Here is a 16509-nt window from a genome sequence, read left to right as displayed (position 1 = left end):
AGTAATTATCCTGCAAGACACATTTTGTTTAAAAAAACAGCATGGATGTAACATATACATTTTTAAAACATGCAGAAATCACTTGCACGTTTGAAATGGTACTCAATTTATCACAATAAGACAACAAAGGCACATCATATCACATATGCATGTCTCATTTATTATCCCCCCAGTTTAAGAACCACACGCTCTGTGCTCATCCAACCAAGTCCTTTGTCTACTTTCGTCAAGTACACAAATCCAGATAAAAGCTGTGAAGATCTAAGCTGTGTACTGGACTTTGTGCTTCAGGGAGGTGTTGATGTTGCAATGACCCACATGGGGAAGGAAGGGAAGGGTCACCCCATACAGTAAGAGTACATGAGTGTTTATCTGTATTACGTTGGAACTTCATAGGTATAGGATCCTAACAATGGCTGTCCCCTCACACTTAATACCAGTAGCCCTCAGCACCAGAGCCCTGCTGGTTGTCATTCTGGCCCTCAAGTCAGGGTTACATCTGGGGATGCCAGAAAGTAAGACTTAAAAAGCAATCATCTATGGCCTGAGGACCAGGACTAAAAGTGAGGACCAACACTGAGAATTGCTGCTCTATACCACAACACTCAAACTGAAACAAGCTTATACAGTAAGTGCTGTTTAAATGCTACACCCTCCCTTGTCTAATATACATTCATTATTTATTTCCTTATTATATTCCAGTACTCAAAGGAAACCATACTCCTAACAAATAGATTTTGTCATTTCTTTAAACATGGTGTGATTGTGTTGATCTGGGTGATTAATAAGTAACATTTTGAGTGCCAGTTCCCGAATCAGTGATGCATTAGCATTACACATCAGAGTAAATGAAATGACCCTAAGGCAAAAAACATGATGTATAAACAGGCTGTGTAAATAAAGCGGAGCTTGTTCACAAGGCAAAGCTTCTCCCGCCACAAAACGTCTTGATTTCCAAACTGAGCGCAACCTGCTGATCACGATGTCAGACGCCCTCCATGTGCAGTGCAAACGCCTGTCCATGCTGAATATAGTGGTGTCTAGAACTGACCAGTTCATGCAAGGAGGTTGTCGTAAATCCAACACCCAATCAATCCACACTTCAGTTGTCTTGCAATGGGCCAAATGTTTTTAAAAAAAAAAAAAAGTCATCTGCATGTCAGTTATGCTCATCATACCAACTCTGCCTTGCAGGGTGTTCGGTCACTAAACAGATTTCCTCTGTCTTAACAGTTATAATTCCAGTTTCAAATGATAAAGCGAGCAAAATCACAGCTGCAACCATGAGATACAGGTCCAATTTGAAGCTGTCAGTAAAACTGAAAAGGGAAAACAGCTTTGGGAAGCAGTGATGATTGTTTCACATGGACAAAACACAACATCATAGAAAGGAAAGGAAGGAGGAAGGCATATAACTGCAGGGTTAAAAAAACAAAAACAAAAACAAACAAAAAAAAAAAAACAGGCTGGAAGTCAATTATTGCAAACACAACACAGTTTGTTATAAATTTACCCCTCAAGAAAGATCTGTGTTCCGTGTGCAGATAGAAACTGCCCTGAGTGGAAGGCACTGTATACTGAAGCAAGATCATGTTTTCATCACATTATCCAGGTCCATACACATAACATGACCTAACCAGGTCAGAATACATGAGGTCTGCTGTCAACTATGCCGAGACAGGAAGGTGATCGCTCGCTCGCTGTTCCCATGGTAACAATTCACACACTACAGGGGGTATCAGCCTTCCGTTATGACTTTAATAGAGAACAAATCAGTGAGAAGTGTGCGTGAAGTGGTTATATGATCACGGTCAGTAGTATTAGACAACCAGCACTGTGAAATTGAAGTAGCAGCCAGGTTTTTATATGAAGAAGAACAGACAGATGCAGTTTTTTTTTTTAGTAGTAGCTCTCTGTGTTGCAGCAGCAGCAGCAGCAGAAGGAAGGAACCTTAAGCATCTTGTTAGTAAAGCTACAGTACAATTTGTTTGCCCTGTGAAACCCCATACAACGCACAAAAGCTGAGCTGTGTTTGGCTCAGGGTGGTCAAAGAGGACTAACTCAAGTGGCACAACATGACAGCATTGGTATAGCACAATAATAAAGAAATCTTAAATTTTGTTAAGTGCAGCAAAGCGCATACAATTTCAGTGTTATCCAAGAAGAACTAGACATTGACATTCTTGTCAATCAAATTAGATTAACTGTCAATCTGACAATATATATATGTATATATATATATATATTTATATATAAAGCACCCATTATAGAAGTGGCAGAGTAAATTTTGTTTCAAATCTATTCTTCATAATTTAAATAGGCAACTGTATGATTAAAGACTGAAAGACGGAAAATAAAATGTAATAAGTCCAAAATCAAAAGAGAGATGTTGTTACATACATACTTGTATATTTCTTTCCTCAATTTAAAAAATAAAAAGTTAACAACCATTTGCCTACTTTAGAAAACAAAATAGTTTGAAGGCCGCAGAACATTTTCCCTTTGCTCTTCTTACATTGGTTGTTTAAAGGATGGCAAAAAAAATAGTGCAAGAGGTAATGCAAGAGTGGGTGCTCAGAGTTAGTGATGCAAATGTGAAACAAAAAGATAGAGAAAGAGCGGGCCTGTCTTTTAGGAAGCCAGCTTGCCAACCAGTTGGCACACACTGTTGTAATATCCACTTCTGACCCTGAAACCAGACACATCCACACTGAAGGACTCAGACCAATCCCATTCCAAAAAGAAATAATGAAAACAGACAACATGTTCCCCCAGTGAGACACACCTGTTAAGCCTGCAAAGCCTAGCAAGGTTTCCCCATAAAATGGAGATCAGACTAAGACAAGAAGAAATACACACAGCGGGACACCACCTGCGCATGCCTTTCACTTTCAGGACTGGCACTTCTTTTGTCTGTATTTGTCTCTCTTTGATTGCTTGAGATGCCCACCTCTCAAGGTGTGTCACTTATGTGTGTCTCTCACACACCCTGTCACATGTTTCTATGTGGTCTGTGAGCCACGAGCGTCCCCATCAGGACTGAGGGCAGCTGGTCGGCCTTGAGCTAAAATGCTGGCTGTGACCACTGGCAGGTGACCTGCTTCACTCACTAAGTTCTCATATTCGCTACTGTCTTCATCTTCGTCATCGTCGTCATCCTCATCATCCTCATCATCTTCCTGCCCTGCAGCTTGTCTGTCTAACGAGTCAGAGCTTGATCCGTCACCATTGCCAAGGTATGGGGTGCTGGGAGCGGTAATGGGATTGGAGCTGGCGCCGAGGCCTATGCCCAGCCCAAGGCCCATCCCCAGTGGGCCAGGGGTAGGGTGTCCTGGAGAGCCCACAGCTTGGGGCCGGGGCAGTAGAGCAGCACTGGTAGGTGGGGAAGAAGAGGAGGGCAGAGAGTCATCCTGGGTCAAGAGGTCAGCATAAGATGGTGGGTTAGGTGAGGTACTGGGCCGCTCCGGGGCAGAGGGTGTGTGGAAATTTATCCTGGACAGAAGGGAAGCCTCAGAAGGTTCTGTGTTCTCCTCTGGAGTGGAATGGGAATCTGCATTTTGGGCCTCACGGAGCTCTGTGGAATAGACAGACAGATGTAACAGTTTAAAAAACAGTCACTGTTGTAGTGTAAAGCACATGAGGGTATTTGCAAAGTGCTGGCGAATAAAATAAAAGGAAATCAAGCTGGCCTGGTTGACTGATCAAATATTTAAAAAATGCGCGAATAAGTAACTCTCAGAACAGCTCTTGGAAGAACTGAAGAACTTTAACGACATAATTCCAGTGTATAGAATCCAAAACAGGTACGTACTCCTCTCCTCTTCTGCTGTCTTGCGTTTCCTGAGAGCAATTTGTTGTTTGAGTTTGTTTACATCCTCTTGAATTTTCTCCTTCACACGTTCACTTTGTTCTACCTCCCCACACACAGCCTAAAAACAAGACAGGTGGAAACAGAAAAAGGAAAAACACTTCCTTGGAGTCAACTGCTGAGCAAACAATTTCACTACGTCTCAGGCAAAATCCACCAGCTGTCTGTCATCTGGCTCACCTGCACTTTATCTTGTAGTGCACTGTAGACTTGGAATATTGTTCGGATATCCTTCATCACACCATCTTTGTCAAAGAATTCAGCCCTGGAGACACAGTTACCAAATACATCATTAACACATAATAATGTCACACAAGCTCTCCCAATGTGTTCAATAAGAACATACATTACATTACAAAAGGCACTAGAGCAGTAAACATGCAGTGGTTTAAACTGTGGATGCCTTGTATATCAAAGTTAAATCAAACAATATTTCACTGGCTGTCACACATAAATTTCATCTCATGAGTAAATAGTGATCTTATCAGAGGAGGATAGACATGCCTGCAGTCTAAATGATACTGACACAGTCTTCAACCCATCTAAGACGGAAACAGTGGGTCTAAGTTTAGACACAAAGACACAAAAATACAAGCAGAAGCATGTGCAGCCTGTCACATACCAGCTTCCCACTGCAAATGTATGGTGATACTACTAACACACAGTGTCAAGTGTAAACTAAGACTAGCACGCACGCACATACGCGCGCACACACAAACACACACACAGGATGTCCTGGGTGTTGGGGCTGCACACCACCACAGAGACCCAATGTTAAGTCCCTGCCAGCAATGCATCCCCCCAAACAGAAAGGTGTTTGTAGAAGGGAATCAACTCCCACTGATTACTTGAGGCAACAGTATCAAGGGGTGGGTAGGGAGTTGCACTTGTTATGCCCTCAAGGTGAAGCTGTAGTAAGCTGTAAGATGGAAATAGGTGATCGCTGCAACTCCACACATATCAGAGGAAGACACGTGTCTGTCTAAAGCCTCCCTGAGCCAAAAAGGGGAGTAGTGCAGTGACATGGGTGCAGTGTGGTGAAAAGAAAAAAAGGTTGGAGTCCAAACCTTACCCATGCTCTTTGATGACCTTGGCGTAGTTGAGTGAGGTGTTGGGCACTGAGGAGACTTTGTATTCCTGCTGGCTTGTGTTGCCAAGGTTTGGGATTGTGAGGGTGATTCTCTGGTTGTACCTACTGAGTAGAAATGACAGATTTTGGTAACTTCTGGAGCTGAAATAATGAGAATGATAAATCTCTCATAGTTACCATTTCAGCATTATGTGAATTTATAAAACATTGATTAAGCATCATTTACACATTTATTAAATCCAGTTACAAATATATGGAACAACTTTATCTTTCTCTGTTTAACTCTGAACATAATTTCATACATGTATGCAGAAGTAGGGATGCACCAATCTGATATTCTCTCTCACGATACCTCAACTCAGGTTATTTGCTGATACCAGTTCCTGATCAGATACCAGTGCTTTATTTTTCCCAAACTTTAAATCTGTATGCATCACTGCATGGAACACACTGCGGTCATTTTTATGTAAGAACATGAAGCCAGGGACTGAATGAATGTAACCGATTACGGAAGCACACATTTTTAATGACATTGACAAATTGACTGTATTCATCTGTGGATTGGTCATGTAATGACTTTGACCCATCACTTTAATAAAGTCATCATCAGCCCAGATAGTAATCAGACTGTAGTATCTCTGAGCAAACACCTATATCAATCACCATGTAAATCAAAAATGTGAACAACAGTAAATATTTATTGATGAGACGGTAAAGATACTATGATTGTGTGTGTACGTGCGTGTTTGATTGTCATTACCTGCGGTTCGGTCTGAAGAGCACATATTCCAGTGCATGTGTGGAGCTGTTGGCGGTGGAGATGAAGCTGAAGAGAAGGAAGACGAGGTCGGGCACACCAAGCAGCTGAGTCAGCTGTTTGTGGATGATCTGTTCCCTGAACGACATCTGCTGCTGCGTGTTCCTCCGGAACCGGTACCAACCAATGACACTCTACATGACCCAGGAAACAGTCTTTTAAAATGTGTTTAATCAAATAGAGTATCACTAGTCCAAGCACATTCAGGATGAAGTCATGAAACCTGTATGGCCACTTATTGAAATCTCTTAACAGGAAAAAGATAACATATTAATTTCAATACAATGGCACATTTTGTGGAAGAATAATTTAACATTTGAAGCCAACTGTTGACTTCGAAGGTAATTTCCACAAAGCTAAACTCAATATATATTTTGAAATGCAATCACTCATTAGCATACAATAAACCATAAATTAAAATGTTTTTTTTTAATGATAAAATTCATATCTGATTTCTTGTGATTAATTTTAAACAATTAAAGAGGGCTTCGCTAACATTTTACAGAACATCAGTCACAATGTATGTTGAAACAAAGTATATTAAAAAAAAAATTCACTCACTTTCCGCCTATCTTTAAGAATGCTGTTGAGATTTTCTTCACTGACTTTGCCTGCGTAGTCATAAAAGCTGAGGAAGGGAGGGAAAAAAAACTAAACAAGCAAGTTACAACTGATTCATCATCCTGCTGCTCCTCTGTCTACCTCTGTTACTCAATCTTGTGAGATGGGGCCATCTACTGTCCAATCTCTAATTAATTCAGCCTATGCTAAAATGGTCCATAAGGTAACTGGGTTAAATTGTCAGAACATTACAGTGACCTAAAACAAAGATATCGCAAGCTACTCGGCACACATGCACTTTTTATTGTATCATAAATAAATGTTCAGATCTCAGTAACTGTTAAAGTGCCAACTCAACCTACTTTATCTTGTTATGCATGTTACAACTAATTTTTATGTAAGGTTTTCCAAAATGAAACAATCAAGGTCAATTTAGCTAGCTGACCATTTATGTCTCCCTAAAGCAGTGTATGTCCTACAGTATTACACGTGATGAAATCATGTCACTGATGACAACAGAAGCTGTTTGAGAATAAAAAGCTCATATCTTACCTAAACAACTGTGCACAAGGATCATGGTTATGGATTTCTGTTGGGAACAAATAGTAGGAGATGTTTCAGTTATATCATTATGGATGTAAATATATGAAGTGTAGCTAATATTTAATGGCATAATCCAAATGTAAGTTAGTGTAGCCCAAAAACCAAAAGTTCACAACATAGAAGTGCAATTTTTCTGCCATTTACATAGGTATCTTATTATATTCATGAAGACACCTGTAATTTACATGGCCAAAAAAAATAAGTTTACAGTTTTGGCCCTTAAGGCCACACAAAAAGTAAACTCACTCACTCATCTTAATTTACAAGAGAAAACCACACACCAAGCAAACTCTTATTCTAACCACTTTGAATAGGGCTCATTAACATGAACCTCAACATTTCTGTGGCAGAGTAAACTGAAGATATCAAGGATAAGTGCTCAGCAAAAAACTGCTCACTGGCATCATTTCTTTACCCATTACAATTCACATCAAAGCACGCTTCTAATAGGACTAAAAGGGGCAGAAGAGAAATTTAGGAAGCAGTAAAAGGCCACATACACAACTTGTAATCCATTATTAATAGTTTTAATTTATTGCCATATTATATTATATTACCACTTATAATGAAAGGTGTGCTTCAACAAGAATTGTTAATGTTAAACTTCTCCTTAGGTTAAGGTTGGGCAGTGCTTTGTGGAAAATCACTTTATGTTATCAGAAGGTATGCACTTAAATGAATGACAAAAGCTCTCCCTGATATATGCATCTGAATTAACAGTGGAGAGAGGAAGATGTCAGTCTGTACACACCTACACAGTCTTGGGAAGAGCTCTAAACAAGCAAAATAAGTGAGAACACCTGTGGGCGGACCAAGAGTCTATGTGTTGCACCCATGAGCCAAGTCTTTTAGAAAATGGTGCATAAGGACTCAATGCTAATGGGCTTTTTTTCACAGCACATATTCTGTTGTATTCAAGCATCAGGTAAATGGTAAGTTCAGGTAAATTCAATGTTTTTTTGCATTGACATGTGCAAATGTTTCCTGTGAAAAAGTCGCGTGAACCTCTTCACAGCCTCTTAGGGCTGCTGTCACAGACTGGCATTAATCAGTTGCTATTTCTTGCTTGGGGGACCACAAAGTATGTGTTCTTGTCTGTTTCAAAGCTTACCTACTACCTGGAGCAATTCTGCAGTGCTGATCTGTGTGTCACTGATGCTGACAGTCTCTTCTTGCCTCACTTCTCCTAATAGGAAGCCCTCCTGTGCAAATACATTTGTGGTTAGGACACTAATGTAGACCTGAAACTATAAGGCCATTAAACAAACAGCCGATCAACAGAAAATTAATATATTACACTTGTTCTATTCAGTTACTCGTTTCAAATAAAAATGCCAAACAGTTACTACATCTGAAATGTGAATGTCAACTTCTCTCTGTTTTAGATTGATACAAATCTTGCTTGGAATATTTGTCAGACAAAATATGCTCTCTGAACATATCACCTTGGGCTTTGAGAAACTGTTACAGACAGTTTTGTAGATTTTATAGACTAAACAATGTTTATTTAACAAATTAAAAAATGATTAGTCACCCATACAGTAGCGTAACACATGATACCTTAAAGACTAAAGGCCAGTAAGATGGACAATAATGTTTTGGGTATGATTCTACTCATACAGAGCAACAATATACACATTAGAATCAATGAATCATTATAAAAAGCTTCCTTCGTGTAACATAAAGGAACAATTCAACTTTTGTTTTGGGAGTAAATTAAGTTGTTTATTCCATGTGACGGCGGCTGGTAAACACAGTCCTGCCTCACATCTACGGCTTATGTCAGGAATGCAGGAGAACTTGTAGCTAGCAACTATCCACCTGCACAGGTCGACTGCAAAGTCTTGTCAGGAGGAAAACAAATGTGAACAGCGCTGACGTTAGCTTAGCTTGCTCTAACGCTTGTGTGAAAGATGTTTTGTGACGAAAAATATTTCTCCTCCACTGCACATCTACATCGACCTAGCCACAGCAAAGAAACATATTTTTCGCACGTCTGTCACTTTGTTAGACTGTACTGACTTAAATGCAACTCACATTAGCTAGGTGGCTAAGAAGCTAATCTACCCATGCGGAAACGTGAAAAACAAAAAGGGTTAATGTTTCTTAATTTGGAAATTTACTGCGTTGGCGTCTTATTTTTGATGAGATACCGAACTGCTGTCAGATATCAGGTCGAGGTGGCTGTAGATTATAAGCAGCAGCGACACACGGAAGTCACTTGACTCAGTAGCTTAGCTAACATGCTAAATAGCTAACTACTGTGTATTTCCTGGAACTCAAACTTTCCTAGCAGCATTCCCATAATAACATAGCAGGTATTCCTATAAATTGCTGTATATGGCTAGTGCTATAACTTAATATTCAATGCCTGTATAGCTGTTACACACGAGATTGTCTTAAAATGACAAGACCTGTCTTAATATTGCTGCAGCAACACAGTCTGCTTAAACCCTTCCCACCGGTAAATAGACGGCACCAATGCTAGCTAGCCAGCAACAGGATGATGACACTGGAAAACAACACAAACTAATGACGCTGGTGAACGACTGGACGCACCGCCGAGCTAAGCGGACCTTAGCAACCACTGCACAACAGTCTGTCAACACAACTCTGAATACTTACATGATCTGAATTGCTGTTGGCGCTGTGATAACACACAGAACTAAAAGTATAACCTGAAATGGATGCCGCCATGATGGAAACATCCCTATCAATCCCGATGCCCCCCGCGGTTGCAATCACGCTCCTCAACCGCAAGAGCTTCTGGGAGGTGTAGGCGAAGACTGAACCAGCATGGACGACACAGAAGGTACACATGGCAGTGAAAATACCTCAGACCCAGAGGATGACAGATGCTCAGATAACGATTTTGGACCTTCAGTACTCGGAACGAAAGAATAGTGAGTGTTATGAGCCGCTGCTAACGCTAATTTACGATGCCTGTTTTTCCTCGTCAGGGTCCACAGCGACGAGGGGCATCAACAAAGCTAACAGTTATAACTTCAACCCTGTCAAAATATGCTGTAGGACTTTTTTAAGTCACCACTTATTTGGGCATTTTATCCCCCTCCGCAGGTTAAGAGCAAGAAGAAAAGTTAAATTGTGAGCTAGAAAGTATGTTTGTATGTAAGTTGCAGCCCTAAAATGGAGAAATGTGTGGCTCTCATTTTTTTTAGAGTAGATATAAAGTGAGGTTGCCTATGACTGTTTATAAGACATGAGCAGTTTATATAAACTTAACATCCAGCTACTTATGCATTTATCTGTCTATTTTTTGTACTGCATTATGACATGTTTCTAATAAAGCAATGTGCCATCTGTGCCTAATTGTCCGTGACTGTCCTTTTTCTGCAGTTGGGAAGATGCATACCAAAAAGAACTTGAGACATTCAAAGACATTGGGGATGTTGGTGAGATATGGTAATTATATTTTACTGATAAACTGACGCTGATGCTTATTGCCCAAATTAACCCAAGATTGCAGGCATAATTATTTGTCAAGCCAAAATGTGATGATTCCTGAAATTGACTTGTTATTAAAGTCTTCGTGTCTCCATCTTCTTGTAAGGTTTGGTGAGGAAAGCATGAGTCGTGTGCTGCGATGGATGGAAAAAGTTAAGATCCCAGAAAATGCTGCCATTCTGGACATTGGCACTGGAAATGGAGCCTTTTTAGTTGAACTGGTGTGAACAGAGTAAAAATACATTTAGACACTTTTATGATTTTATTTTAATGATACTTCATTTGAATGTTCTCAAAGGGTCACTTCACCACAATCACAACATATAGCAACGTCTATTCACAGTTGTTAATGGAAATACTCGTTGTGTTTTTCAAAGCCTAGAAAGGTACAGTCTGAAGGCCTTCCACCTCTGTAGTACTGGGATTACAGCAGGGTGTACTATGATGGCCATGTTCACAAAGTACTATAATTTTTTCTCAGATATTTCTTTGAGAGTTGATAACCTTTGTTCTTTATTTGCTGTTTTTTTTTCCGTCAAGGCTAAACACGGATACAGGAATCTGACGGGTATAGATTATTCTCCAGCGTCTGTAGAATTGGCCCGAAATGTTCTGCAGGCGGAGGACTTGGTGGATGTCACTGTAAAGGTGGGTTCAGTCATGTTTGTCATCAGACATATGGTAATACTGTACACTTAACTGACACAAGTATAGGGGCTACAAGTTCGCATGTTTATTGTGTTAAGAAATGATAATTGGAAATGTTACTGTACTTACTAAATGGGTTTTGAAGATTCGTGGGTTTTGTAGCAGTACTATAAGGCTGCCCATGAAATGTTTGTCTTTATGTTATGGTGTCCAACAGCACAGCGATGGTGATGGCATTTACACTTATAATCGATCACTGGTATGCTGTCGGAGTATTTGTGGGGCTCGGTGAAAAGTGCAAATCAATATTTTCTGCAAAAATTAAAGCAAAAATTCAACTTAAGCGCTGCAACCATGTGGTGGATTCACTGCCATGCACAGATCACCCATTGATACAAAATAAATCCCATTCATTCCTAAATGCCAATGTTACAATATAGCTTTGAGCATGCTGTGAGCCACCTTGGGCCTTGGAAGGTTAGAGGAAACTCTCCTGTGTTTGCCATGTGGGAGAGTTGGATAGTAAGAAGGCCCTGAGAGTGATGGAAGTCTGCCCACCATTCACACTAATCCACCACAAACCCCAAATGACTTGGCAAGATTTCACACATCTACTAATGTATATGTTTGCAAGGAAAACAGGTAATAATTGCTGGCTGATCTATAAGGGCTGTGATGAGTGATTGTTCCTCTACTGTGTGCGTGTGTGCATACTACACCTCCATATATGTTATATGCATAACACACCTATGACAGTATGTGTTTTGCTTGCCATTGAAGTCAATATTGACCTTAGCTGGGCAAGGGGAGCAGTATGTGTGTGAGTGTGTGTGTGTGTGTGTGTGTGTGAGTGTGTGAGAGAGAGCGAGAAATGACATGTTGGCATCTTTTTTTTTTTTTCAGTACGGCAGAACGCCAAAATAACAATTTGTGCAAACGTAGACCGTATTTGAGCACGTCTTCGTTTCAAATCTATGCCAGGCCACATCTCAGTTTCCATTAGCCACTGTCCACTCCTGCTTTGACACTTCCCCCCTCATACGTCCCCTCAACATTTTCCCAGTTTTTGTTTTTTTTTGGGCTCACACTCAAATTGAACCCAGGTCAGTCACAACAATATATGAACATTTCTGTCTCCATTGTTTACCCTCTCTCATAAATCTCAAATTTTGTGACCCCTGGCTTGTGAGTATGTGGCTCTTGAGTTCACCCCCCATGATCTGGTGCTCTGCCCTCTGTCCAGATAAAGGGCTCCTTTCACTGGTGGTATGGTAGGTCAGCAACCTCCTCAGAATCATGTCAGCAGCTGGAATTTAGTTTTCAAGTGAACCAGTGAGGTATAACACATTTCATCTTGGTTGATGCTGAAAGATTTCTTCTACAGGTAACTATGTAGTTTACCCTAGAGCTTAGAGTCAGACTAAACATGAGGCGCCATATTTCATATTTGCTGCAGGGCGGATCAACAGACAGACTTCTCACGTCTTTCTTCTTCATTTTAGGAGATGGATTTCTTAAACTGCCAAGGGGAGCTAAAGGACTTTGACGTCTGCATCGACAAAGGAACATTTGATGCAATAAGTCTAAACCCACACAACACAGAGGAGGGCAAAAAACTCTATGTCCAAGCTTTAAAAGATGCTCTTAAGGACGAAGGACTCTTCGCTGTCACTTCCTGTAACTGGACAAAAGAGCAGCTGCTAGACAGATTCAGTGAAGGTGAAGGAAAAGTCTGAAATTAACCATTGTGGCTCAGTTTTGAATATTGCTGTGTGAGAAAAACTGCTTAGGGTTTGCTTGCCAGAGTGTGCTGTTCTTCCAACGGAGCTGAACAGTCCCAAAGCACTTTGTTTTCAACATATTGGTTGGTTGCTCTCATTTGACATTTAAAAACGTAAATGAATATTTTGTGATTAATTTATTACGCAGATTTTATTCTGCTTTGTTCTTAAACCCAACCTAAATATATTGCATATTTGATAATATTGTTAAATGCATGTTTGCAATGTTATAAAGAGGTTAAAACGGCGTGATTTATAGTTGTGTTTCTCTGGCATGTAACGTCTTTATACATCGGGGTGTTTTGTTGTCTGAGCCTCAGTCAAAACACAGACACAGTTCTACAGTCGTGACAGTTACCTGGCAGGTTGTTAAGCTGCAGGCAACAGCAGCCTTGCAAAGTCAGAATTTAGGCAAGCGTCCATTAGCTGTCACTCGTCTCAGTGTAGTCACTCTGAAGAGCCTGCAGGGGGCCAAAGGGCCGAGAGATCTCATCTGTCACACTGACAGCCTGTCTTTAGTAGGCCCCAGAAAGCACCACAGATGGTGGATGGACAGTTTTTCTCTCAGTTTTTCTCGTTTAATGCCCCGTAACCATAGTCCGCAAGAACAGATAGTCGGAATCTGTGTGTAAGGCAGCATGTTGATGTGCTTGTGGTTTGCATAATGCACATGTCTTAACCTGCACGTTTTCTCTCTGTGTTGCCTCACAGGATTTGAGTTTGTACAGGAGTTGCCTACACCCAGTTTCCAATTTGGAGGCAGGACGGGCAACAGTGTGACAGCTCTCATCTTCAAGCGATTACATTGATTCACATGTCCCCAGAGGATATTTTTCTTCTTTTTTTTTTCCCAATCAATTCCGTAATTTTTTTTTCCTGTTTCACATGAAATCATACAATCTGTGTACATTAAGACATTTTTATACAAGATCTGTTTATGTAGGATTCTTTTTTTTTTTTAAAAACAGCTTTTGTGCGCAGAAGCAGACATTACAGTGCAATTGAGTGGGACAGTTGTCCCGAGATGAAAGAATCAGTTTTTGTTTTGGTTCTGTCATATTAACTTTACACTGATCAACAGTGCAGAAGACATCTGTCAAATATAATCATGTGGCATTATTCTGTAATGCTTGTGACACATTTATGCAGATAAATAACAAAACTGTTTCATTCGATGTCAGTTTCAAGGTTGTTTCTATACAATAAAAATATTGCTGCGTGTCTTGTGGTATTCCTGAAATAGCACTCAAGTTATTTTCGATCAGAACTGTTTTAGTGCCTCCGGAGGAATATATGTTAACTTTGTTTTCTCTGTGGATTACAAATCAAAGACACAATCTGTTACAGAAGATGATTAATCTCACATTGGAGGTGTTTAAAAATTGCATGATGTAAACTAGTTTAAAAAGCTTAATAACACAAACTGCTGATACTGAGATAACTCACAATTTGATTTTGCTTTCACATGAAACCTCTTAACTCTAATTAGCATGAGTTCTCTCTGGCCCTTGATGTAATGCAGGTTCCCATGTATCGTGGCATCAGGGGTCTTTCATATGTGAACTCTTCAACTCTTTGCACTTACTGGCACTTATTTGACTGTAACATTGCATTGATATTTGTGGTAACAAGTTAGCCAGACAATGATTCTGTCTTTCTTTGATTTGATTAATTATATAGCCTTTATTGTCCCTTAGGGGAAATTCTTTGTCACTGTACAATAATTCATACTAAACATGTTTCCCTATTTCATTAATCATCCTAGAACCCCTCAAACGACTTTGCAAGGATCCTGTTCAGGGTCTAACCCACAGATTTGACAACCGCTGTTCTGTCTTAGCAGCTAGTTAATTGCATCCATCTTTCATGTCATGTGAAAAATAGCCCCTAACCTAATTGGCTAAACTGGAAACCAGCAGAGCCCGGGGTCCCGAGGACCATGATTAAGAACTTCTGACATAACAAATAAACAAGAGGCCATGGCTTCTGTGAGCAGAGGAGCTTGTATGCCATTTCCTGTCTAAATGGCATTATTAATAACTGCCAAACCGTGGATCCTAATTGCAAGCTGGGCCAGTGGCCCAATGGGAGCCATCGATGTTGAGGCATGCTGTTGAGTAAACACAAGCAAGCTTTACAAGAATTACTGCCTGGAATTTTACAAGGCTCTGGATATCCTGCCTGGATGTGCATATTATGCCCAATTTTACAACTCTCACAGAGATTTTCCCATGGAGTGAAATCTCCACTGAGCTCCAGCTCAGTGGAATATCCTCCCCTTTACGTTTGTTCACTCTCACTGTCTTTAAAACATCTTGTTACACAACTCTGAGTGTTTTTCATCGGGCTATGGTGTCATTACGTATTAAAGTTACCTTCTTGAATATACTGTTGCCCACTCATTTCCCATGCACAGGTGCTGTTGCTAAGAAACCAGACTAGACCACAATCCTGTTTGCCTTAGTAGAGTCATGTACCTTTTGGTCATTTTTTCCATATTCCTAGTAGTGGATCCTGCACTGTAAGAGAAATTAAATTATTAAGAAAAAAACTTTAAAAGTTTTTTAGCACTTGTTATTTATGAAGAGCTTATAAAGTAATGATGGAGTTCTGCTACATGCTGATATGCAGAATCTGTTTCTGTATGTATGGATGTAAGTCCATTTGAAACTGTGGATATATCTTGACCTTGTGTCTGAGATGAGCTTCAGTTTACTGTAAACTCATTCTCATTCAGGAAGTCAAACTGGCTTTCCCAATAAAATTTAATCAAAATGGGAAGTTGGATCAATTTCTTGCTGTCATCTTTGGAAGTGTTTCATTACGGTCCATCATCAAGTAAAATAAAACATGAAACTGTGGACCTTGCTGGATTGAACTGCTCTTTAGCTACAGAACATTTACTACTGTCAGCACTTTGATGGCTTTCGGGCTGGCACATGTTTGAAGCTGCACTTTTATTCCACTCATAATATTAACCTATATGGGTTTTTTTAGACTTGATGCCACAGCCCACTGGCTGCCCTACCAGCATGAACACCATGCTTTCATTTTAACCCCTCAAGTGTGATTCTGCAAGTATTTATGTTTTTTTTTTTTTTTTTTCCACCCCATCTCCCTGGAAACACGTTTGAAGGTCTCCTAATAGGATTTTCGTGGATTGATTGAATTACTGCACCATGTAGCAGTGGAGTTTTCCATGGCAGGAGAGCCAATGTGGCAGTGGGAAAGACTTTCAAAGCATTTCCTACCTTTTCACACTCTGCCTTTTCAGTAACGACTACCATGTCTACATTACGACATAATACAAGTCTATTAAGAAGTAAATCTTTATCGATTGTTATTTTCTTCCAGACATGTCTGGGTCATTGTTTCAGATGAGAAGGGAGCGAGCAGGAGTCGTTGCATTGTGAAAACTTTTTTTGGTTTGTTGAGTCACGTTAACGCAACTTTTCCTTGAAGTGCTGAGATGTCAACAGCGATTTGCATCATTGACATCAACGCAAAGCATAGTAATAAAAAGGAGCACATGAGTATCGTAAATGCCTTGGGGAGGATCGCAGCGGAACATACCAACTCGGGAGGGGTGTCAGTTGGAACTAAAACTTCAGGATGTTGTCCAGTGACACGCTGAACATTCGTGCTGCTTTCAATTTAATATTCACAACTACAGCAT

At 40.2% G+C, this 16509-nt stretch overlaps 2 protein-coding genes across 8 annotated transcripts in view; one reads left to right on the top strand and one right to left on the bottom strand.

Annotated features, from left to right (window-relative positions):
• Positions 1–139: 139 nt before the first annotated feature.
• Positions 140–16509, bottom strand: part of abraxas2 (abraxas 2, BRISC complex subunit) — a 118156-nt gene continuing 101786 nt past the window's right edge. The window contains exons 1-9 of one of the 4 annotated variants that reach the window (XM_071480323.1): positions 9565–9759; positions 8051–8141; positions 6889–6925; positions 6337–6403; positions 5719–5909; positions 4941–5063; positions 4049–4133; positions 3812–3929; positions 140–3574 (exon numbers count right to left, since the gene is read on the bottom strand). In XM_071480323.1, the coding sequence (XP_071336424.1) occupies positions 3003–3574; positions 3812–3929; positions 4049–4133; positions 4941–5063; positions 5719–5909; positions 6337–6403; positions 6889–6925; positions 8051–8141; positions 9565–9759 (1479 nt within the window). In that variant the 3' untranslated portion in view covers positions 140–3002. Of the gene's footprint in view, positions 3575–3811; positions 3930–4048; positions 4134–4940; positions 5064–5718; positions 5910–6336; positions 6404–6888; positions 6926–8050; positions 8142–9564; positions 9760–16509 lie in introns of those variants that run through there. The other 3 variants (XM_071480324.1, XM_071480321.1, XM_071480322.1) reach the window with 3 other exon arrangements.
• On the top strand, positions 9713–14054 carry eef1akmt2 (EEF1A lysine methyltransferase 2). 4 transcript variants are annotated; one of them, XM_071480336.1, is made up of 6 exons: positions 9713–9842; positions 10297–10362; positions 10511–10556; positions 10945–11052; positions 12555–12771; positions 13545–14054. In XM_071480336.1, exons 1-6 carry the CDS (start codon positions 9736–9738, stop codon positions 13640–13642), a joined length of 642 nt encoding a protein of 213 aa, XP_071336437.1. In that variant the 5' UTR covers positions 9713–9735; the 3' UTR covers positions 13643–14054. The 4 variants fall into 4 exon arrangements, with proteins under 4 accessions (XP_071336437.1, XP_071336436.1, XP_071336438.1 ...); XM_071480335.1 differs by having other exon boundaries at positions 10511–10625; XM_071480337.1 differs by having other exon boundaries at positions 9722–9751.

The sequence above is a fragment of the Trachinotus anak genome, unplaced genomic scaffold (assembly GCF_046630095.1).
Source record: "Trachinotus anak isolate AG129_WGS33_773 ecotype Australia unplaced genomic scaffold, CSIRO_AGI_Tana_v1 ptg000007l, whole genome shotgun sequence".
NCBI lineage: Eukaryota > Metazoa > Chordata > Actinopteri > Carangiformes > Carangidae > Trachinotus > Trachinotus anak.
The sequence above is the reverse complement of the archived record's forward strand: the minus strand, read 5'-3'. Positions and strand labels throughout refer to the sequence as shown.

Coding starts and splice junctions, on each gene's coding strand:
- eef1akmt2 (XM_071480335.1), top strand. CDS start 9,736: ATGGACGACACAGAAGGTACACATGGCAGTGAAAATACCTCAGACCCA. Junction 10,363..10,510: donor GGGGATGTTGGTGAGATATG/GTAATTATATTT, acceptor TCTTCTTGTAAG/GTTTGGTGAGGAAAGCATGA. Junction 10,626..10,944: donor GAGCCTTTTTAGTTGAACTG/GTGTGAACAGAG, acceptor TTTTCCGTCAAG/GCTAAACACGGATACAGGAA.